Raw genomic sequence first — 24,017 nt, 5'->3', positions numbered from 1 at the left:
CTATCAAGCAGCAATACAGTCTCATAAAATAGTAATGCTTCTTATTTTTTGATTACTGGCAGGCATCAGGTAGAGCAGCAGGAAGGTGAGTTAGCAAAAACATTCAGACACTTCTCCCCAAAGGCGCAGTGACCTCAAGGGTCGAAACCAACTCTCTCCTACCGAGGCGTGAGCTGGTGCTCCCTTACGCCATTAAAACACCACAGAATTAGGGAGAGAATACCTTTTAAATCAAGAATTCCACAGGCACAGAGAAGTGACTCCGGAAGCTAAACAAGAGTGTTTTGGTTAAAAATTGTATTTATTGCTGTGGCTGTTTCTTCATTAGTTACTTCCTGACAAACCTGGCTAAAAAGGATATTGTAAAACAAACTCCAGTGGTTTGGCAGTATTTATTAACAGTATTTATTGTACATGTCATGAATGGTACTGACACTGTGGAAGCCTAGGTCCTATAGCATCGCATTCTACCAGAAACACTACACAATCATTTCCCTAAGCTATATTTGCAGCAGTTACAAGTGCTTTACTTTCCAATGCCAGCAATTGCATGTGTTTTCACGTAATACCTCTTTAGGACAGCTGGAGAGAAACCAATCACTCATGGAACAGAATTTGTTGTTTTCTTTTGTTTGCTTTTTAAGAATCTTGCTGTTCATTTAAAAATCTTTCATTTCTTTAAAAAACAAAACCAATACAATCAGTCTCTTAGCCTTTTTCTGCAATATTCTTCATGTTAATTGAGACAATGTTCATGTGGCATAAATATGAATGTTACAAGCAAGATTCTGTATTCTGAAGACAACTTACTTGTTTTCATTGACTATACTTTATGATGGCAAATAATTACAAATACCATGGGTTTGGTTTTTTTAAAAACACAACACAGAGGCCACCACAATAACAATAAAACTTCAGCCTGTTATGATTTTTTTTTCTCCAAAAGTAAGGAGGATGAAGATCAACAAAACAATCAACAGAAGCTAGACATACTGCCCAAACAGTCAAAATGCAGAAGCCAACCCGCTGGCTTTACAGGGAGAGGAAGGATTCAAGCTACTTCAATGAAAGTAAATGGCACTTATCAGTCAAATTTGGCTTGACTAGGCCTCATTCTGCTTCATCTTTCTGCTCTTCTGCTTCACCGCTTCACATTTCCCTTCATCGCTTTGGGGAATGGCTGCAGCAGAGTTTTCCTTCCTAGGACTGTGTGCCCAAGGAGCCGCAGTTTGTAACCCCCGCGGGCTTGCGCCGGGGGGACCCTCGCTGTAGGCGGTGGGAGGGCTGCACCGGAGGGGTCTCTGGTAGCGAGACGTCGTAGAAGTTCGGTAACCGAATGTCATACCTAAAGCCTTTCCCCACGTGCACTCTGTCATTCAAGGCATACAGTTTTTCAGCAATGTCGCTCCCAATTAAAACTGAGAACAGGCGGGAGATGAAACGGTGTTTAGCAAACAGCAGATACAGCTTCTTTCTCCTCCAGGCCACATACCGACAATCTGTCTCTGCTGTAAGTGTTACCTATAGAACAGAAAATTAAAATTAGCTAGGTTATAAGGCAGTGATATTGCCGCTGCTGCCCTTGCTCAGAAAACCCCCTCTCTCTGAGCAGGCACGCAGGCTGTGTCCATAACGTACACCTCCTGTCCTTGTAACTACCGCAATTAAAGCCATTTAATCCAGCCAGAGAGCTCTGCGAGGTCTACTGTACGCCGAAGACTAGCAAGAGGGGTGACTGGGAACGGACCGAAAGGTTGTATCTTGCCGGCCGCAGTGACAGTATGCCTATGCCCACGCTGAACAGCAGCCCCAGCCTGGATGCAGACTGATGGCGCGCCCCGGCCTCAGCCCTGCACTCCCTGCTTCGCTCTCCGCAGCCCCAGCAGGAAAGGGGGGTCTAAAGAAAGCTCTCGAGAAATGCCCTTTGCCCTCATGACACGAGACATCAGATCCCATGCACGCAGGAGCTAGCACGTCAGTCAAGTGACGGCAGCGGGAGGGCTCACGGGTCACAGGAGGCAGCCCAGACGGACACTGTGTCCCACGCTGTCCCCCCATGTCAAGCTGTACCACAGGCACGCCTCTCCCCAGCCTGTGCTCTCTGGTTCACCTCCCACAGGGAAGCCCCTTCAGCACCAGCTTCCACCCACCTCCCGCAACCCTGGTTTCTCCGGGCTGGACTTCAGCACAGCCAAAGAACGCAGAGTCCACCTCCCAGATTAGCTTTAAGAAAAACCCAGTTCATTCTAACGACAAGATGCAAACAGAAAGAAGATATAAATGGTAAAGAGGACTTCCCTCCCCAAAATATTGGGATGCCACTTGTGTTATTTCACAAACAAAACCCACAACGAAATGAAGTTTACCAATTAGTACTTGAACAGTTTTCTGTAGTATTCAAAAAAACCCTCTACTTTTACCTGGAAAATTCCCTCTTCTGTGGGCCTCAGTGAATCCCATTCAGGAGAATCCAGAAATTGAAGAGGAAAAATATAATGCAGAAACTCCCCATCAACTGTCACTCTGATCCTACCAAGATAAGATGTGTTAATTTGTTAGTACTACCTGTACAGCAGCAACGACTGCAACAAGAATGTGTTATTCCTACTATGTGAGGAGTTTAAATATAGCTCTGAGAGCAGAAAAAAAGCGATCACTGGCCAACAGTATCCTAATCATATTTTTGAACACAACTTGATCAGGCCAGCTGAAAGAGAACACAAGACAATCACGCAACTGAAATGGAAATCTTCCTAGGCCTTATTCAAGTCATATTATTCTCTCTGGGGCAGGTCCGTGCAGCAAAGTGCAAGCTTTGTCATGAAGAGGCCAGGTTGCACTGGAGAGGTGAAAGACCAATGCACGTAACACCGGTTGCCTCCTTCACTTAAAAGCCATGGGATATACTTCTAGGTTTGGCAAATATGCATTTTAGAGGGAACAAAGTGGCAAAGGCAGGGACTGGGAAGCAGGAGTTCCCCATGGCATGTGTTAGGTAGGGCTCTCTCAACGGTTAACAGGAATTACATGGCCACAGGACTAGCTCTGAAGCCAGGAGAACAGCATGGAGGTATGGGATCTCTGTGTGGCCTTCTGCAGCTGCCAAAGAAAATTTTTCTTTCTACTTTTTAAATCATATTAAAGTTTGAAGGCACACAAGCAGGAGATGTATGCTTGAACCTCATGAGCTAAAAGAAAAAAAGCAAGCTGTAGGAGTCCCTCTGTTACATCTGCTCTGCACTGAGATTAAAGCTTCTTACAACATCAGAAGAAGCAGCCCTATACTGCACGAAGGAGGGTAGCAGGAACTCCCTGCATGATTACTAACTGGCTGGGCATGTAGAAGGATGGGTACCTCTCCTTCAGGATGACTATGACCAAAAGCAACCTCCACGTGGTACTTCCTTGACAGCTCCCAAGAATGCTCTGAACCAGGATGTCACTAGGGACAACTACCGAAAAATCCATATTGTTCGTTGCAAGTAGTCCTAAATCAGCTGAGCTTCAAGCTGCTTACAAATTCCATCTGTCCATGCAGCAGGCTGTCAAAATGCACCTACGAAGTGTCCCATCAAGGACAGACCATGGCCATCATCTCTGGGTATCCCATCTACTCTTGTGGTGGTCCAGTACTGTATACCACTTTGTACACAGTACAAAAGCCAGTATTTCCCTTCAGGAAAGCATCAAGGTTGCCAGAAGGGTCTCCAGTAAGCAGAGAGTACAAGCAGGTGGATTTATTGCCTCAGGGTCTAAGGGCCACAGTATACAGTAACTGTAGACTCAGTTCTGCAAATCTTGATAGGGCTCAACAATGTCCCCTTGTAATGGAAGGGTGCTTTTGGGCCTTCTCCTCTCCCTTACTCCCTCCCTTCTCCCACCCCTGAGAAAGCAACCAAATACAATCTGTGTCGAAGTCAAGATATCTTTTAAACAGAGTTTATCTCAGCATATTCAGTCTCATAACTACCTTTTAGTCATGTTTTAGATGATACTAGCAGAGAAAAATAAGAAAGATGCTGTGTTCATCAGCTAGGCAGTAGATAGATAGCAAACCATAGCCTGAAGACTGAAGCACACATTTATTCCCTTTATCTGCCTAACCTGTGAAGTGCTATGCTACAGTGGTCTGGAAGAATGATTTAAAATCCTTTTCTTTAAGCTATTACAGATTCTGTGCTTAGTGTTTTTACGCTAGTACTGTCCTAGACAAGTGTATTTAGCCTATTAATATTTATATTACTCGCATTAATATTTAATCTATTGTACTGGAAAATGAACAAACAATACACAAATTAGGGATTTTTTTTTGCTTTCATTTTCAAGAAGGAGAAAGAAAAAAAAGGTATTTGCAGTAAGTCTGAACAAACGGATACAAACCTGCCTGACACAAGCAAGGACAGTTTATCAATAGGTGTTTTGCCCTGCATGGCATAACAATGTTCCTTCTCCAGGGTAACCACTTCTGCATCGCAGCACAAGACGATCTTCCTATAGACAGTCAAGGAAATTCCCAGAGGCTGGAAGAGAGCACTGTAGAGCTCCTGGAATTCTCTGTCAAAGGAAACACTCCGAACTTGGTAGGTAACATAAATGAACTGGACGAAGCATATAGCGAACAGTATAAAATTCCAGGAGAATATATCAGCAGCACAGACATCCAGCCAAGCCCAAACAGAAGAGCAGAGAAAGCCCAGTCCAAGCAAGCTGAAGACATAGAGAAGCCCAAAGAATCCACTTCCACCCATGAAGCCCACAACAAAGAGAATACTGGCTAGGTGGTAGATAGATCCCTCTGCCTCTTGCTTCCAGGTAGTACAAGTAGGATGTGCATATATCAAACTTTCCCAAAAACTTGCATTTTCTCCCATGGCTGGAATAATTTTTTTGATTCGGCTGAGTCTTGGAAATTTTTATTTATGCAATACAGCTAGCAGGGTCCTTTGCTTCTCCATTCTTGCAAACTCTGCTCAATGATCACATAACGTCAGGGTCTCTTTTGGCAGTAAAGTTGCACTTAGGGTTTCCAGCAACTAGGAGGCTAATCTTCTCAGAAGGCAATGCTGTTTCTCATCAGTTCATGCGTTGTCTTGACTTTGGCCATGTCATCTGTAGTTTCATCTGATCTGGACAAGTGAAAAAAAGATGAATTACTTATAAAATGATTTTCATCAATTAAATTCTATCAAAGCCTTTTATTGTCTAAAACTACAGACTGCATTACAATCATCCAATTCCCCTTGTAGCCCTGTGATTCCAGGATCAAACCTTAATACTCTTTCAATTGAAGATCATGTTTCTGTATCTATGAACCCTGTAGCAACTGTCGAATTGCCACTGAATCCATTTAAACCTGTACATCGCATCCACAGCATCCTGGGACAAGGCTTTCCACAGCCTAACTGCTGAGAAAGTAGCTGCATTTTTGGTCCTGAACCTGCTGCCTGCGAGTCTCATTTAATGCCCTTACCTAGCTCTTGAACGAGAAGAGGCAGTGAACTCTTGTCCCTTCTTCACCGCCTCTATCTCCCTCTGGATTTCTGTCAAACCACTCTCCTTTCCCTCCTTTGCCTTTCTGTTATCACTAATGGAGTTGAGCAAGGCTGCTTTCTGTCCCCAGAGACAATAAACTAGATCCCCAAACATCGCAATAAGGGAAACCCAAGTATCAGGCAGGATGGTCGTTTCTACTCCAAGGATGACAGGCAAAAAGCTGTCATGTTTAAGGAAGACTACAAAGCTTAAAGGCAACTTTATACAGATTATGTTATTAGAAGAAAGTAGTCCTGCAAAACACTTCTCAAAGGGCATTTACAAAGCAATTTTATAACATTCAAAGTTCTACCTTGTATAATTTCATGCCATGGACCACATAACTTCATTGTTCAACACTGTAAAATGTTAAACATGCTATTTGTTTCCATATGATACTATATTCCTAAGAGTTAAATAAAACGTAAAATACACAACTGAAAAGCATGAAAAAACCAAAATAAATTTAAAAAAATCAAATCCAGCTTTCTATGTCTGTCTTTTAAAGTAAAAATACACGCTTCAATGTGAGATTAGGCATCGTAGAAATTGCAAAGCCAGAGTCTATGAGTAGTGTAATCAGGATTGAAACCCACAAAAGTCTTTAACTGTTTAGTTCTTTTCCTGGTAAAACAGCAGGGAAGCTAAGAAATATCTTGCTATCTAAATTACTAGATTCTCTAGAATATCAAAGGTAGCTCCCCCCCCCAAGAGCCACAGAAGTCAATACTTAAAAAGTACTGCTGGTGCAGTGAAGCATCCAACATTATTCAGCAGGGCTTTCAGTGGTGGTTTTTTTTTACAGTGACAGGTCTAAGAAATGAATAAAACAAAGTCATATCATAGCTGCTACAGCTTTTCTTCTTTTAAGTTTATTCAAGCCCCAACATTAATTCCATGATTCAAAAACACATGATAAATGTGTCTTCATAAATGAAGACATAAAATCCCAAACAACCGAGCAGCAGAGTTCAGAAGAAAAGGTTAGGGGGAAAGCTCTCCCCCTCTGGGAGTGGCAATAGGGAAGTCACTGACCCATAAAAATATCACAGCTATAGAGCACGGAACCTCTCCAAATTAAAATGCTTGCTATCCTACTGCAGTGGAAGAACCAGCATTACAAGAATGAAGTACTTTGTAACTATAAGCTTTTCTGTTTGTCTTTTTACCCAAATACTCTTATCTGGTACCAGATTCCCCCCAGATACAGGATTTAGCCCTTGGAGAATGGGAAATAAGAACTGCGTCAGCTACAAAGAAGTTACCTAAGTGTGGTTAGAGCATAAGGAATTTTAGGCAGTACTTCTGGTGATCAAGGGGTAAGATTTCTGAACCAAAAGAAAATAAAACTGGAACATGCAGTTCCCAGACCTTGTGTTCTGAATCCAGTCAGCATTTCCACTGCATGGTCAAAAATCGGTGGCAGAAGTTTTTTGTTTGATTGTTTGGTTTTTTAAATAGAATCAACAGTGATTTTGGATTATTGTTAATACTTCTACTCTATTGCCAATGTTTTGCTCTGAGCAGTTCTCATGAAGACCCTAATTTCTGCAAAAAATTCAGCGTTTTGAATGGAACAATGACTGAGAAGTTACATGGGAAGCTGTATGCATGCCACAAACAAAAACACCATGGATCTGTACTGTAATCTACTTTACATGATAAAAAGATGTTGATAATGTAAAGTCACACATCGCAATAATTTGACATGATGTTGCAATAATTTCACAAAATTTATGTTCAATTTCCAGATTGCTTATAGCGTTCACAGTCTGCCCACACAACAGCTCATAGCATTGCTGTAAAACATCTACTCATAACAAGATGGGTCAAAATAATTTGGAAAGAACAGCACACCACTAGGACAGAGATAGAGGGTCCTCATACACAGAACCAACCCCCTGGAAAAAGTGTCCTGTATTTGTAACTGTTTATTTTTGGAATGGGACCTGTCTTCCAAAATCACTATATGCAAAATTCCCACTTATTAGTTCCGCACAATGAGAACTTTTACTGTGCTACATCATCACCCAGGCTGGAGAGGGCCTCCCTCCACCCGGGCAAGAAGGGCAAAGGAGGGAGGCCAGCGCTAGCACAGAATACAGCCTCACCAACATGACACTCTCCTGAGCTACATAAGGTGTGCAGGCAAAAGCAAACCCTCTGGAAATAACTGACAAAGCCTACTACTAAATGGAGCTGGTTTCTCAGGGCTACAGTGAAGAGCAGGCATGGTTGCTGTCAGTGAGCTGCAGACAGAAAGAGAAGATTCACCTCTTTTTAATGAGGAAATTATTCTGAGATTTGGGAGCTAAAAATTGTCGGTAGTCTTTTTATAAAGTATTAAATAGAGCAGAGACAATAGTATGTATGGGCCCAAGTTTAGTAAAATTTCTAATTTTGATTGTTATTTAGTGCTGGATAAGGTCTTTCATATATTTCTTTATAGTTCCTACAAGCCCAAAGTCTAAACTCTTGAGGGCTTCAGAACAGTGACTCTAATTAAGCCATTCCTCTACTGCAAGCAGGGGTGGGGGGGAGAAAAATCCCCCAAAGCAAAAAACCAAACAGATGTGGTATCAACTGTGAGTCATCCTCCACCGAGGACCTGTCTACAAGTGCCCACAGTAGCACCGCATTACCAAGTTTGTAAGCAGCTGAAGGGGAAACCATCCTTTCACCGAGATGCTTCAGCATTCTTAGCTACCAGGACAGGGAACGTGCCAACTGACGCGGCCTTGTTTGATGTCCTGCTTCAGTCGTCAGGGCTGTGGCGAACAGTTATCACTACAGGTTCATTTGATGGTGGTGATCAGGCATGCTTCAGCAGGAAACTGCATTTAAAGCAGCTATCTTGAATTATAAGCCTGAAGAACGGTATCCTCCCCAAGTAAATGTTGAATACTTTCTACTCTGTCCTCTGCCTACAGAGAAGAAGGAGCACCACGCACAAGCACAGCCTCTGCTATGCGTCTACTGTATTCAGAATAACACAACATTGACATCTGTAGGCTGCCGGAGCCAGAGGTGCATGGAAGTGGTCTCCTCCCAGCTCAGGAAGGAGACATGCCCTGCCAACACAGGTGGAATTACTGAGATGCTTCTCAGTGTTTTGCCCCACCACAGATCCCACCCTTTCCAGCAGGAGCAGATCAAGCACTGGGAAAAATCAGCCCAGACTAGAGATGTGAGCAATATACAGCGGCATGAACTTCCTTAAAACAAATAACAGCATTGCTGAAAGGACTAAGCTGTCATCAGAAAGTGTTAAACCCACCAAGTTTGCTGGAGCTTCAAAGCAGTAAATGGAGTATTTCACTTATACTCTCCAAAATAAATACCTGCCAGCAACTTAAAACTTTTTATAAGCAGTATACTAAAACAGTCAAAACAGAACTAATTTATATTGTAATTTAAATGCACATAGTACAACCTCCCCCTCCCCAAATGGGCATTTTCCCCATACGCTGTAGTATTCCCATAAAGAATTACCAATTACATACCTTTTTAATTTGCTTGAGAACTGGGTACTTTAACCCATTTTTGTCACTGAGGACTCAAATTCAACTCTAAGAAGCTTTGCGTGTTAGTTACTGTGTCTGGAGCACAACAATTCCCGCAAAAAATAAACCCTAAAAGCCCTCAGGCCACCAGCAGTTCTCTCTTTGGCCTTTTTAATTAAGTTAAAAGTAAAGCTATTCAGAGTTCGAATACTCCGTTGTTTAGTTGCCTTATCCCAAGTAGTCAGCCAGAAAGCCCACAGCACTTCCACACTGTACATGTTGACAGGCCATAGAGTTGTACATGCTGATCATGTAACCAGCCTGGATGAATTGTTTGCTACAGGTTTGGAAGCAAAAGGGAAGATTTTTCCTTTACAGCATATATGCTTACATGACAAAATGAGATTATGCTGGATTTAGCAGGATTTGTCTCACTGGTTTTAGCCATCGACAGTGTAGATGTTTACACATGAGCTAGCGGCCACAGCTTGGCTCGGCAATCAGCGAAGCTGCTCCAGCAACTCCGCCGGGAACCAAGCGGTCCCTCCAGCCAAGGGGTGCCCTCCCGGCCTCAACGCCCCCCACTTCCAGAGGCACGAGCTCTGAGCAACCCATCTAGGCTGGCAAGTTACATCAGGTCTGGCCATCATTTAGATGTATAGAAAGAAGCTGCTTCTTAATATTAGCAAGTACTTCCTCTAACGTGCAATGTAAATGCATACGTTGATTAACATACCCCTTCCTTCCATTGCCCCTACGTCTCTGAAATCCTGTCTCCCTCCCTACTGACACCTCTTGCTCGCAATGGTTCTTCACGTAGCACGCTTTCGCCAAGCTACTTTCCTTCTGCAGTTGTTCACTTGGCGTTAGATACCCCAAGGGACCGAGACAACCAAACTCTTAATTGCAATGCAGTGTCTAACTTGGTGCACGGAGGAGCTATGCACCTACAGAGAGGTATGGCTATGTGCCTATAGGCATGTATGGGCAGATAAACAAGCTATTTTCAGTGATAAACTATCCTTGAACCCACTCCAGGCTCAAAACATGCATGCAGTGATTAGGATAGTAACTAACAACACAAGCTAGCTTACCTTAAATGTCTTGAGACTATATCCTAGAGAAAGCAGTAATTACAATACCGGAAAACACATGTTTTTCCCAGAAAAATGCAGTCTGCACAACATAGAGAAGGCTACAGTAGCTTCATCACAGTCTGTAACATCTACTCAGGAAGATGAGGAAGAAAAGGACTACCCAATCCAAAAGACAAAGGTATCAAGATAATCAGTCACTATAAAGCTAGATATATTCAGATTACAAAGTCACACAAGCATACATAGCAAAGGTAATTAATTAAGGGGATGGCTTTAAAGATTTCCTTTGCCGGGAATTAAGGAAGTCAGGATGCTGTCTGGTACCTGAGATAAATCTGGGTATACTATTATTAAAAAATGAATTGATTTACTAAGATTCTATTTTTTATTCTACAGGAAGTCAGATTAGATGATGGCAATGATATCTTCTGGACTTTTGTCTTAAGTTACTTAATATAAAAAAGTTGTATATACCTAGAAAGTTACGTAGCTGGTCTTCCCAATGAAATCTAGAAACCTATCTCATATATCAACTAAGCAGCTACTTTAGACAACAGAAAACACTGAAGACAGGTATAGTTCTGAAATTATTCCTCTTATAGACCTTCCAGAAGAAGCCTTCATCCATGTGGAGCCAGCATCCCTTCCTGCCAATGTTTTTCAAAGAAAGGGTTGTTTTATCAATGAATGCTTTATCATGAAACATGTTATGTACCCCTGGCAGCCGAGCCTCAGGATGCCACTTCCCGGGTGAGCGTCCCCATCGCAGGATGAAGAGCGACTGTAGCGCGGTTCTCCCTCCCTCAGTCTCCTTCTCTGCACATCACAGCTTCAACAAGAAGGGCAACAAGTGACCCTCCTACACGAGTCAAAATGAGTCACTCGGGGCACCCTCATGGGAGGAGGGAAGACGGATTTGCACTCCCTTGGTTCGAGGAAGGCATCCTGTGTCTCACTGATGTCTCATCGCTATGTCTCACCCCCCTGGATCTGAGTGCAGGCTTTCACTTGGAAGGTAAAGCATCTCAGGCCTTCGGAAAAGTGGTCAAACCACACCCTTCCCAGTCCTTCCAGTAGCCCCCTGGGCTGCACAGGCTGCAATTGCCAAATTGGACCCCCACACCCAGAGCATCCACGTGAAGCGATACCTTCTCGGAGAGCGATCCTTCTGGGAATGCTCAGAGCTACAAAACAAGCAGCTGGGGCACATCCAGACATCAGTGGTGCTTCACTGCCTTCAGGGCAACCCTGAGAAATAACCACCAGTCAAGCAGGACTTTTCGGGGCCAAACCCCTGCTCTGGTCAGGCAGAATTTAGGCTCCCATGTTCAAGGTTGTTCAACCAAGAACCCCCTTCAGTCAGCTGCTGCCTAACCCTGTAGACACCCCAATGCCACCTCTACGTTGAATTCAATGGTCCACGCGAACGACCCACCAACGGCACGAGGCTGGCGACGGGTTCTCCTCCTCGCCAGGCTGGGCCTGACTCCTGCCTCCCTGCTGCAGCAGATGCAGAACTGCTTTCTCCAAAGCAGAGCGCTTTAACAGGAGCCTTTTCATGGGACTTTTGATTCATTGAGCTTGTTTGGCTGCAGCTGGGAAGGCCTGATTCTACTTACACTTTGCTCGAATTCCTACTAAACTTTTTAAGAAGTGGAAAAAAGCTGGGTGGGGGGAGGCATCAAGAGAGAAAGAAAACCCACAGCAATACAGAATAGTTTAAGGTTCATTAGAAGCACTGCATACAGCGAAGCTCTATTATTTAGACTTTAAATATTTAAAGACCAGCTTACTATACACAGCTTACAGTACTTGAACGATTCCTCATTTATCACTGTAAAATATACAATGCAATCCTCTGTGGTTGCAAAGCCAGTATTGAAGATGCTATCTATTTTATCATCTAGACAGTATCCGATATGAAAAAAAATTACAGATTTTCTTCCAATTTGCATCAGAACTGATGAACCATAAGTACATGTGGTATTCCTGCCAAACTAGGAAGAATAATGCCCTCTCTCCTTTTTTTAAGGTCTTTTGCTCCTAGGAAACATGAATATGGAATGACAGTCAGACATTTTTTTTAAACTAACTATGGATTGCTAGCACTTGGGTAAATTTGAGCAAGGCTCTTGTATATTGAACAGCATTGGCCAAATAATAATCCAGGGGGTCTGTTTTATCGCATTTTGTAACAAATACTGCAAGGTGAAGCACAAATTCAAGCACTTCTACAGTTCCACTTTTAATCTAATAATAAAACAGCTGCAATGCATATTTCACAAGTACTTTAAAACTGTGTTAATGAACTACAGCTGAACTCTGCAGAATTCAGCTTAAATCAGTTTGTACATGTAGTAGTGCCTTTGGATGGGAATGTATTTCCATGAAACCAACCACATGATGTGAACTTCATTTCCCAAAAAAGAAATAAAACACAGAGGCTTGGTTCATTGCACTACCCCTGCATGTACAACTGAATTATGGAGAAGCAGTGTCATGAGCCATGTGTTCAAACAGATAAACACTGAGCCATGAAACGCCACATTTATGTACCCCGTGAGCTCTAAACCAGAGCTAAACACAGTGAAAGGTAGCGAGGATGCCCTAATGGAGCTGCTGAAATTATTTATCTTTACTGGAGGGTTTGGGGTTAGAAGTACAGTTCTACTCTCTGCTGTACTGAAACGAGTGTCACAGGGCTTTACATACAAAACAGCCAGGCAGAAGCATGCACACGGCACTGGTTTAGCATCACTTTCATTAGTTTTCTATCTACGAGAGCCAGAATACTCTTAGTTTTATCACATAATGTAATCACAAACCGAGCCTTTGTTGACTGTACAATATCCGACTTCTGTTTGGGCAACAGCGGCATGCCCAATTACAGGTACTGTATCATCACCTGGCGACACTGATCAGAGTTCTTTTTCACAAGACAGTGGAACACACTAGAATGATAAAATAAAATCTCATCTCTGAAGAGCCTGCACACTTAATAAAAAGATTAACTGTAGCTTCAGCTAGCAATCCTTTTCTTGAATCCTTAATAAACTTTCTGTTCTCACCTTTCATCATAAAAGGTTTTCCTGCCACAAACTTTGCCATCACAATTACCTGCGTAACTTTTCCTTCCGTTTCAGTATCTGTTCTCCTCGCTACAGGACTTGCGGTGTACCTGCTACTTTGCAGGCAAGGCATTTCTTAAAAAACTTGGCATTTTAAGCTACTTTAGTATTTGGCACCACACAGAACTTTGTGGAAAGCCTGAACAGCAACAGTTCTGCAGATGTGGAAACCATTTCTTGTTTTGCTGCGGTCAGTGAAGACATTTTTACTTGCATGTATACAATCATATTCCCATTAATCAACAGAGTGGCAAGAAGCCCTAGTTCTAGAAGCCAGATTTCATCAATGACATCTTTATAACACTACCAGGTGGTCCATGATTCAATACTACAAGCTATATAAAATGTTTGCCCATAAAGTGATTGACAGCCTAAATGCACACAAAGCTTTACAGAACAGCTGAAGAAAATGTGGTAAAATATTATAGTTTGGAAAAAAAATATTATAGTTCGGGGAAAAGAAGTGTTTTGTATCATTTGTTGTATCTTTGGAAAGAAACAACTGCAAATGCAAAACCAGAGCTTAATTTCAGCGTTCATCTGCTCTTACCATTTGTTGATGGGGAGAGAGAAGAATCAAATAACGGCAGCCCATGAAGCAAGCCCCTAGTCAGTGGAAGAAATGCCCGGATCCCGAGTTGGTTTTGCGAAAGTAGAGATACTCCCCGAGTCAGCTCTTGTGTGAGCGGGCAGCAGCTGCACCCGCGGAGAAACCAGAAACCACGCTTTCCTAAGAAATAAACCCTAAACCCGAGATACATGACGAAGAGTCTCGCTTCAGACAGGCCCCTCGCGGGGCGAAGCGCAGGGCAGCGTGCCCCGCTCCTTCATACAGGGCACACGGTAAAGCGCTCCAACTTCCAGCCGCGGCTGAACTCGGGCGCTCCGGTTACCGCCGCCGGGCCGCACCGGCGGGGCGTGCTGGGGAGGAGCGCTCCCCTCCCAAGGCAGGGAGTGCCCCGACCCGCCCGACGTTACTCCCCGTCACACACCGCCCAGGACGCCGCCGAGCCCTCGGGGCGGCAGCCCTCCCCCGACGGCCAGTCCCCGCCGCCGCTCCGGGCCCGAAGCGGGTGTCGCCGGAGCGCAGCGGGGCGGGAGGCGGCCCCGGTTCCCCCTCGCCCCCGGCAGAGCGGGGCGACGCTCCCCGCGCTCCCTGACTGGACAGCGCCGGCGGGGGGCGGGCGGAGGCAGCGCCGGGGCTTCAGCCCGCCCTGGCACGGCCCGGCCCGGCCCTCGCCCTGCCCGCGCCCCTTACCTGCCCCGTGCCCCTTCCCGCGCCCTCGGAAAAGTTTCCCGGCCGCCCGGGCGGGACGGCGGAGGGCTCGGGCTGCCGCTCCACACCGCGCCCGGCACCACGTCCCGCCGCGGGCACCGAGCCGCCGCTGTGTCTAAAATAGGCAGCAGCCGGCGGGAGGCTGCGGGCGGCGCCAGCTCCGGGGCCGGCACCGGGCGGCCGCAGCGCGCAGGCGCCTGCCGCCGGCCCCGGGGGGCTGCGGGGCCACCCGAGGCGAGAGGAGGCGCGCTGCGCCGGCCGAGCCGGGGGCAGCCGAGGCGGCGGGAGCTGCCGCCCGTCCCGCCGCGCCTCTCCTGCGGCGGGGAGCGGCGGCCGCGCTCCCCCCTCCCCGGCAGCCGGTCCCGTCGCGGGACTCCCCCGCCGCCCCGCGCTGGCGGTGGGCGCCGAAGGCGTCGACGGGGCGGGCAGGGGAGGGCGGAGGCGGCGCCGCTGCCTGCGGAGACCCCTCAGGGACGGCAGAGCCCGCGGCGGTGCCGCCCGCTACACTTGGGCGCCTTAAAACCCGTTGCGGCTGCAGCCCGGGTGCTTGGCTGGGACTTGCAGGCAAAACCCGCGGCTTTTGAGGCGCACAGAGAAAGACGTCTCCTTTGGTTCTGCTGCCTCGGGTTCAGTTGTCTGGAACTATTGCTTTGGAATAAATAAAAATACCGTTTTCTGCTCTTTCACCTACTCACCCCTGCAGCATGTTTCTTCAGAAGGGAAATAGATGCCTTCAGGGTTGCCTTCATTATGTGACTAGTGCATCTATTTACACACAATCTCCAGTTACTTCGTGTCAGAACAAGAATACAGTTAAAAGTGTTGGTACAGTGTCAATACGCAAGCCCTTCAGTGTACTAGCCATGCATTTGTTCTGGTGATCACTTTGTGTCTCGGGGAGAGAGAATTTGTTGGTGGAAGGAGACAGACTTACAAGTTGTTAATATGCAAAAAATCACAGCACATTAGATGCGCAGCTCCTGTTACTACAGAAGCTATTTCTCAGTAACTGGGGCATGAGCAATAATATCTTTTAAATAGTAAGCGTGGAGAACCTCGTGTGCTTGCCGGTGGCCAGCTCTGAGGGCCCACAGTAGGCTGACACGCTCATCGTACAGCAGGACGATGCAGGGCAATGCACTGACATGAAATTCTCCAGATGAAGAGGACAGAGCTACCTGTCGTGCTCTGGATAGAGGGATTAGGGCTTTTCTTAACACCTTTGTGCAACTTGCTTTCCCAAGGGGGTTCTTTATTTTCAAAGATTTTCAGCTCCATATTTACCAGGGAAGAAGATGCATAATTTTTTTGAATAATCGATTCTCCTAAAACTTGAGAAAACAAAGTGCCCTAACAGTTTAACCCAAAGCTATCCTGAATTACATATATTCAAAACTTCATTATCTGATTGCAGAACTTAGTTTTATATTTATTATTTTTGAGAGAAAAAAGTCTTTTTATAAATCTAATCAAGTATCTATTAAGGTTCTTGTAGTTAATTCAACATTTAAAGGGTTTTGCAGTGTAGCTCCAAATACCTTTCAGACATGCTTTGCATATGATATTTTACAACTTGTTTAATTTTAGCAGTATTGTTTGATAGATTTCTATACTGGCAAACCTGAGGCAGTGCTGATTTACTTTTTTTTTTTCCCCTTTTTGTTCTTTGTACTTGCGTGGAGTTGAAAGCACCCAACCACTTATTCAGATTCATCCCCAGTTGCATTAGGCATAAATTTACCCACTATGTTTGCTCTTCATTGGGATGATTGCAAAGGGATGGGGAAATACGTAATGAAAGAAGGATGCTAAAGTTTGTTATTTGATCTACTTATCTACTGAGATTACATTATTCTAATAAATCACTATTATATCAATTAAAGCATGTTCCTCCCAATCATCATAAAAGAAGCAAGAAAATTTTGATGGCATATCTGTAACAGTTCTACTATAATTATTTTTATTTTAATTCAATCAACTCCACATCAAATATTCTCTAGCACTATAAGACTGAGACTACAAATGACCTTCTCAATCTAGCCTTGAAAATCAGGCCTGGGTGAGAGATGCAAGGGAGGCAATAATAAAACGGCAAAGCCACCACGTGCTGAGGAGAGAGGAGCACTGCCCAGTGTGCTTTGAACCAGCCACTCGCGTGATCGGACTACTCTTTGATATATTTCAAACCGCTTGTGGTACTTACATAAAATTACTATTTTTAAAAGGTCAAATAATATAATAAATGTAAACCCAAATTATAACCAATATTATTCTTTGCAGCAGTATGGCAAGATATAAAGGTCATACTTAAAGGCAGGCTTACAGGAGAGCCTGCGGTGAGACTCCAAAATCCAGTATCAAACCTAAAAAGCTGTAGGAAACTTTGTGGCCCGGGGTCAAGGGAGAGGCTCAGCTGTGGCAAATGCTCTGCGCTGAGGGTGGGAAGGCACCTGGCCAAGGAGCCAGCAAGGGCCAGCAGAAAGTGCAAGATTTGTTCCAGCGGGGCTGGAGAGGAACCTGAACACCTGAACTGGCGTCTTTGGGCCAGTCCCACTGGATGGCATGAGTTTCTGGCTGGTTGTAAACAGCTCTCTTCTCATACCTGCTATTAGATTTATGGGAGTACCTTAGATGCACCTATCTCTGGGCACAATCCATCTTACGAGAAGTTTGACAGCTCCGTAAAATGTGCAGATTGCCTTGCTGTCAGGTTCTCGACAGCCCTGCCTCCAGATGCCGCTCAGAGTGTTGCTGCAGTCAAGGCAGGGCTACCCGAGCAGGCACCCAAAAGTGTCCCCAGAGTGCTGGCACCAGACCTTCCCCCGGGTGTGCTGATGTCTTCCCCCAGACAGAGGAAGAAAAAAGCTCAGTGTATGATTTCACTGTCCAGAAAACAGCCCCATCTATTTCCTCAGTAACCTCTTAAGGAGGGACTGACTTACATCAGATGGTTGCCTTCCCATTATCTCTGAACTGAAGTAATGGTGTTTCTTACATCATGCTGTACTCTAGGAGGAGAAGTTATCAATAACTGTGTTTAAGGGGGAGATTTTTTATATTTTCTTAGACTTTTTTAATGTTTAATAAATCTCTACTGCATTTTTCTTTCCCTGCATTGTCCTTGGCCAATAAAAATAAGTTATGAAGCAGGGGGATATGGTAGCAGGTGACATGATGAATTATCTCTTTAAGAAGCGATGTGCTTTTCCTCTATGGATGTAATATTGTACTTCCCAGGTAGTCACAAGAGGGCTCTTGTACAGGAGCTCTTAGTCATTTTGGAATGAGAATTAAACTCTTGATGTGCTTTGAAAAGGTTTTAGCAGACTTTTGTACAGCTGAGTTCTACAGAAACCCCTCCTCCCTTTATTTGTGGGTACAACTGAAGTAAGAAGAATCAGGATTGCGTTCAGGCAGTAAACTAGTTTTTATTGCTACCTTTTACAAGCAAGACATCAACAAAGTCGTGTCATAACACAATATAATCCTGTAGTTCAGCTCATATGCAGCCTGCAGAACTGAGCAAAATTCAAATTGGAAACCTTTTAAAAAATGTCATTCAATTAACAGCATTCCCTGTCAGGTACAGATAAAATAGTTTTAATTTAGGCAAAAGGTGCTTTTTTATGCATCAGTCAAACAAAATGCTAAATAGTGCATTTAAGTTTTTATCTTTTCACTTTTAAAGGCTTTCATATAATAGACTTGGTTTTGAGTATCCTCAGCTGCAGTTAAGGTGCAGCCCCTCAGCTGCTTCTCCACCCAGGGTTCCATAAGCAAGAGTGTGGGGGATGTAGTTCCCTGACCAAGTGACTTCACACCCTGAAGCAGCCTGACCACAGAGAAGGAGACTTCTCCTTCTGGAAACTGGCTCTTCCCAACCTGAGCTCATTTCAGACACCAGGTGGAAGAGGTGGAAGAAGTGGTGGAAGAAGTACCCAATGTAGGAGTTAGCTGTAACAAAAATATGTGAATCCCAGTCTGTGGCTGCTACTGGAGGACATGTTTAAATCCACTCAGTGAGTACTTTCCTGGCTTTAGGTTTGTAGAGGGACCCCCTCTGCGGTTTCTGCATGTGGCCAGAGTCGCTCTGCTCAGAGCACTTGCCACAGCCATTGCTAAGCTCGGTCACTGTCCCTGACCGTGGCAGAGCCAAGGACAGGCTTAGAGCCTGCTTCTCTCATCCTCAAAGGTTTGAGCCCCGCACAAAGTTCAGCTGCTGTCAAATATACGAACCAGAGAATGGTCCAAGATTTCTGTGTGCCAAGAAGAGGGGTGCAAAACCCATGTGGGTTGAAAGCCCAGTGCTTAGGGCACTCAGTGTGGGAGAGGAAAGACCTGCATTTTCTCAAGACTATTTCCACTTTGCAGCTAAATACAGTTTAATGCCAAGTACAGAAACAAATCTGGAAACTAGCACTAAAGCTGGACTGTGTGCCAAAACCACTGCCCCATGGCATAGCTGCCTCTTTCAGATACACCCTGCTGATGCTGACTATCTCCAGGTGTTCAGAAGCTGGCAAATATAGCATGGTAAACACTTGTATGGCAAAAAAAGAGATGTAGATTTGAATTGTTCTAGACTTCCAGCTTCTCGGATGGGTGCTTTAACCACGAGACTGTTAGGTACAAGGTAGGCTGCCTGCACGGGGGAGGGATGCAGCTGAAACATGGCTCTGTGAGACGAGGTGCTTCACTGGGCTGACTTCTCCATCACTGCAGAGCCGTAGTTCAGTCCATCCCTCAAGCAAGGTGTCTGCTCAGGAATGAGAATATAGTTGAAAATACAGAGTGTAAACCTAAAAGCTCCTCAAAGCATTATGTAACTATGGAAGACATCAACTGTGAAAATGAAAAGGTTATGTTATAGTCAGGCGAATAAAGCAGATGCTTTCCATCACAAATGTTTAAAGAGTCTTCAGGCATGGAAATGGTTTCTGATATCACTATCTGATGCTCTCTCTTGCTGAAGTTCTGAGTTGTCATCAACCTCCTACTAGAAGTTGTTAGAAAAAAGGAAGGAAACCTGTAATTCCCTGCCTAGGCTTTCATGTCAAATATCTTAGTAGTTACATCATGTTTTCAATAGTTTTTAGATTTACACTCCTTATTTTTAACTCTATACTCTCACTGCTTATTTTGCTTTTTCGTCTTCTTCCAGCTCTCCCTTCATCTCTTTCCAGAAGCATTCTGTCTCAGTTCTTACCAATCAAGCTATTTTCACAAGCATTGTCATTAAGAATAGATAAAGATCTTTTAAATAAATTATTACCTTTGCTTAGAAAGATCCAGATGACCAGATGTGCTGGCCAATGCAAGAGGTCTGTTTGGCTGGGGGAGCCCATCTTCTTGTTAAAAACAAGTTTTGGACTAGTTCAGAGTTGCACCAGTTTCAGATGACCCACATATCATACTGTTTAACTTTTGTTTCATCCACTGTAGCTCTCATTCTCGGTGTTAGGAAGATGCATCTACAGAAAAGTGTTAGATTAATTGCAGGTGGAAACTATGGGTAACGTATGTCATCAAGCCCTAGCAGTGAACAGAACCAAGGTAAGCCCTAGTGGGCAGACTTGCCATGAAGGCTTATGGAATTTAAGACATACTAATCAAATATTTGTCAAAAAAGCCTCCTCTTCAAACTTTTTCTCTTGAAGCATTCAAAGAGAGAAAAATCACATAGCATACCAAGCCTCTATAGTATAGCCCTAGCTCCATGTAGGTACAGAAGAGTGGCATGGCGGTGTGAGGAATTCTGCATTGCTGTTTCTCACCTTCTGCACATACTCTGCACACACCGAAGTGCACCTGGAGTATGGAAAAAATCATTGCAAATGATTCTTGCACGTAGTTGCACTCGTTTAGTTCGAGACTTATCTGCTGAGGTTGTTATCAGGAAATTGTGGGGCTGAATTTCACCATGTGTATCATATTTCTGTTTTGAGTAGTGGTTATCAATACAAAAAGGACTTCAGCCCTGTAAATACAGGTTCTCAGTATTACTAACTATATCTGTCACGATCACTGGTCTTGCGTTTTGCTTCAGACACAAAGCTTTGCAAAGAGAGTCGCAGCTAGCAAGGATGCAGCTATATTTAATTCAAAGGTATAAAAATAGGAAATGGATTCTTTTGAGTGTTCACTTTATTATGTTGCTAATGAATTATAAAATGTATATCATCAAAATAAATATTCTTGAAATTGCTTCCTAATGAATCACTTAGACAATGTGCCTATTCAGTTGTGTCAATGATTAATTATATTCTTGCTTCCTTCCTGGAATACAAATGCTTTTATAAAAGCAATCCAAAGACAGTAAGACAACAGACTCATTCTTGTGGTCATTCATTCAGTTGTGGATTGATAGAGTATTCCTTTCAGCATTTTTAGAGTGCATCATCTGAACAGCTGCAAGTGGCTGTGACATAAATGAAAGTTCATGTCACCTTAAGCAGAATGAGATGGAAGACAGTCTATTCATCCAGTTTCAGCTTATCAGTGCACAGTCATTAAATACTAATATTATCTGGAGCACTGTGATAAATGCAGAGCGTACCGTGCCAGTTACAGGCGTCATCAGATGGGAGCCTTTTTACAACATTCTGATGCACAGAGGTGAATTATTCCAGAATATTAAACATTTCATTGGTTCTCAGCTTTGAGATATGGCTTTAAAAGTGACCAGCCTCACAGAAAAAGAATCATTATCACCAAATGCAATACTTACAAATCGGTTTTTATGAAGTTCAGCGACTGCCACTATTAAAGAGCCTCAGAAACCTTTGCATAGGTGTCATCATTTCTGCAAGGCTGAAAAGCAGTTGCTTATTTGCATAATGGCATTCACATCATTGTTGAAAGATTAGGACTGATTTAATGAAAGTGTTCACGGGCAGAGAAAAATGCTTTCGCACTGAATTTAAATAAGTAAATCCTGAGCTTAGGTATTCCTTTTTGGCATCCTAGCACAAGACACACAGAAAATGTTGACTGCCACCTGTCCTTGCCACTGACGGGTTTCATGTCTTGAAGAGCTGCCATGTTCATGTCAGATAATTAATGATGTTGGTCCATATACTCAACTACTTAGGTGTCAGTAAGCAGATTACTTTAATCTAGTAAATCAGCATGTGCATTTACATAGGAAGAAAGAAGCACTGGAGAATTAGTGTAGCATGGTTTATCTTGCATAATGTGAAGCAACCAATTTACAGTGATGGGAAACAAGGAGGAGTAGAAGTCAGTAGGAACGTACCACACCTGGCTGTCAGACGCAATGCCTTCAGGGTGTACAGTTTAGCCACAGCCGATGAAAGTTAAAGGAAAGAGCAAAATACAGTTAATCCATTATGAAGAACATCCAGACTGTTTTAATACTCTCTGTATTAAAAATATTTGAGTGAAGGTTTAGTAAAAAGGCATAGAGTTATCTCGTATGTAGGCTGTGGCAAAACAAAATCAGTAACTTGGAGAAGAGGAAAGTAAGGGAGTTTAAAATGTTAATATTTTGTAAGTGTTTTGGATAACAAAGAAAAGGCAGAGCGCCTGAACCACAGCTGGCTGCATTTGATAGTGCTCTTTTTCTTAAAAGTGCAACATTTACATGTGGGAAGAATGACATTTAAAAAAAAAACCAGCAAAGAGAACACAATTTCCTTCACCTAGTAATATGCCTCTTCCTTGGTTCAAACCTGCCTTTGTTTTCACACATGCAGCTCACCACATTTAGTCAGTGGCCCTCTGGGAGGGCCATCTCCAAATCCATTACCGAAAAGGAGACTCTCCTTGAGTTCAGGGGAGCTTAGGTGTAGCTCTGGATGAGGAAGGATTTGGGGTAGGTCCTACTGTTGAAAATCCTCACATGGGGCAAAACCCCGCGTCCTGGCTGTTGCACTGACTTTGCGACATTCAGCCGTGAGGTCCCATAGCCTGGTCGGCCGGGATGAGGCAGGCACTTGTCACGGGTGGCAGACAGATGTAGTCCAGGACGATGAGTGCCTCCAAGTCCTGCCATGTGAAGGGGGAGCAGTTCCCATGGGCTGCATGGCAGGGAGGGAGGAAAAACCCAAGAAAAGGCTCCCAGGGAGACTGTGACCTCCCTCGCTGCCTCCTTGCAGGCTGCCAGAGTCAGCAGGTCTGAGCAGAGCTGGGTACAGCTGCTCTCCCTGAGCCCATGCGAGGGAGGGCAGAGGTGCTGGCTGCAGAGAGGTGACCATCTCCTCCCGGAGCCAGGTCCTGACTTGGCACCAGCTCCCCGGGCTGCTTGGGCAGAGCGGTCCTTGTGAAAGCTGCTCAGTCACTTTCAGCAAAATCCGTTTTTCCCTGTTACTGCCAAGAATCCTCTGGCTAGCCAGGCTCATTAGCCTGAAGTAGCAGCCGTGACCAGCTTCCTGACATGTGAATTCACTTCTGCCTTCCTCACTCATACAGGTACTGATGGAAAAAGTATAAGCAACGGAGTGCTAGTGCACTGGCTGGGTGGTGAAGAATCAGGATGGCTGCCTTTTCCGCCAAAATCCTCACCTGGGGCTTCCCTGGCACCAGAGAGCATCTGCTTTCTGAACCGTCCCATCAGGTCGCTCCCTCCTCCTCACCTCCAGATGCTCACCCAGACTCTGCCCATATGCAGGACCAGACCGACCGAGGGAAACAGCCAGCAAAGAAGCAATTACTGGGTTAATGAGCTCCGCTGGGACTACCAAAGCATATTTCTATGCCATGGAAATCAGCAGGAGGGTGCAAACGCAACAAAATATGAAAGACTAGCAAGTATTGGTATGCCAGGGCTTGCGGACTTCTTTTCCCCAAACAGGAACATGATGCTGTTCTCGCTGAACAGCATGTACGTGAGGCACCTTTGCTGTATATTAGCAGTACAAATATATTACCGAGCCAGCCCAGTGGGAGGGAAAATCAATACATTAAGGGAGGATGGAGTTCTGAATACATGTACTCATGCTGGGCACACATACACAAGCTTAGGTAAGAAAATGGATAACAATCGAAATTCAATTTAGGGACTTCAGAAATAGCTTATTCTTTCTGGAAAGTGTTATCCGCTTCAACATATCCCTTTGCCTTGTTCTCCCTTAATAAGGATATTGTCTTGCAATTGAGTTAACTCTCCTAGTTGCTTAATTACTTTAAAAGAGTACCTCAATTACTCTTTTCACAATCTGTTTTCAAGCATGTTTGCCTGCACTTATATATAGCAACTGAGAATATTTTTTTTCTTTTGTCTTTTCTGGCATTATCTTTACAATTTGCAGTGTATGTTTTGGCTAAACACATTCAGCCAGAAGGGTAACACAGACAGATCTAATTGCAGGCACATAGGCTAAAATGTAGCCTCAATGGGATTGCTCTCAAAAATGAAGCTGTTTGGAAGCGTTTATGAAAATGACAATTGAATTGTGTTCTTGAAGATTGGAAATTTGGGAAGGTCATTCTGCTTATTAATGTAGATTACCTGCCATAATGC

The 24,017-nt window shown here is 44.2% G+C and overlaps 1 protein-coding gene across 1 annotated transcript; it reads right to left on the bottom strand.

Moving 5' to 3' along the window:
* Nucleotides 1-213: 213 nt before the first annotated feature.
* POPDC3 (popeye domain containing 3) lies at nucleotides 214-14,163 on the bottom strand. The gene is made up of 4 exons (XM_059835648.1): nucleotides 13,811-14,163; nucleotides 4,381-5,126; nucleotides 2,421-2,529; nucleotides 214-1,521 (listed from the first exon to the last, which is right to left on the bottom strand). Exons 2-4 carry the CDS (start codon nucleotides 4,869-4,871, stop codon nucleotides 1,201-1,203), a joined length of 921 nt encoding a protein of 306 aa, XP_059691631.1. The 5' UTR covers nucleotides 4,872-5,126; nucleotides 13,811-14,163; the 3' UTR covers nucleotides 214-1,200.
* Between the last annotated feature and the right edge of the window lie 9,854 nt (nucleotides 14,164-24,017).

This window comes from Gavia stellata, chromosome 2 (assembly GCF_030936135.1).
Source record: "Gavia stellata isolate bGavSte3 chromosome 2, bGavSte3.hap2, whole genome shotgun sequence".
Taxonomy (NCBI): Eukaryota; Metazoa; Chordata; class Aves; order Gaviiformes; family Gaviidae; genus Gavia; species Gavia stellata.
This window is presented reverse-complemented; position numbering and strand designations above follow the sequence as displayed.

Excerpts from the sequence above, each read along its gene's own strand:
- POPDC3 (XM_059835648.1), bottom strand. The coding sequence starts at position 4,871 with ATGGGAGAAAATGCAAGTTTTTGGGAAAGTTTGATATATGCACATCCT. Across the intron at positions 2,530-4,380 it reads TCCTTGCTTGTGTCAGGCAG|GATCAGAGTGACAGTTGATG; the intron begins GTTTGTATCCGT and ends TTATCTTGGTAG. Across the intron at positions 1,522-2,420 it reads CAGAAGAGGGAATTTTCCAG|GTAACACTTACAGCAGAGAC; the intron begins GTAAAAGTAGAG and ends TCTGTTCTATAG.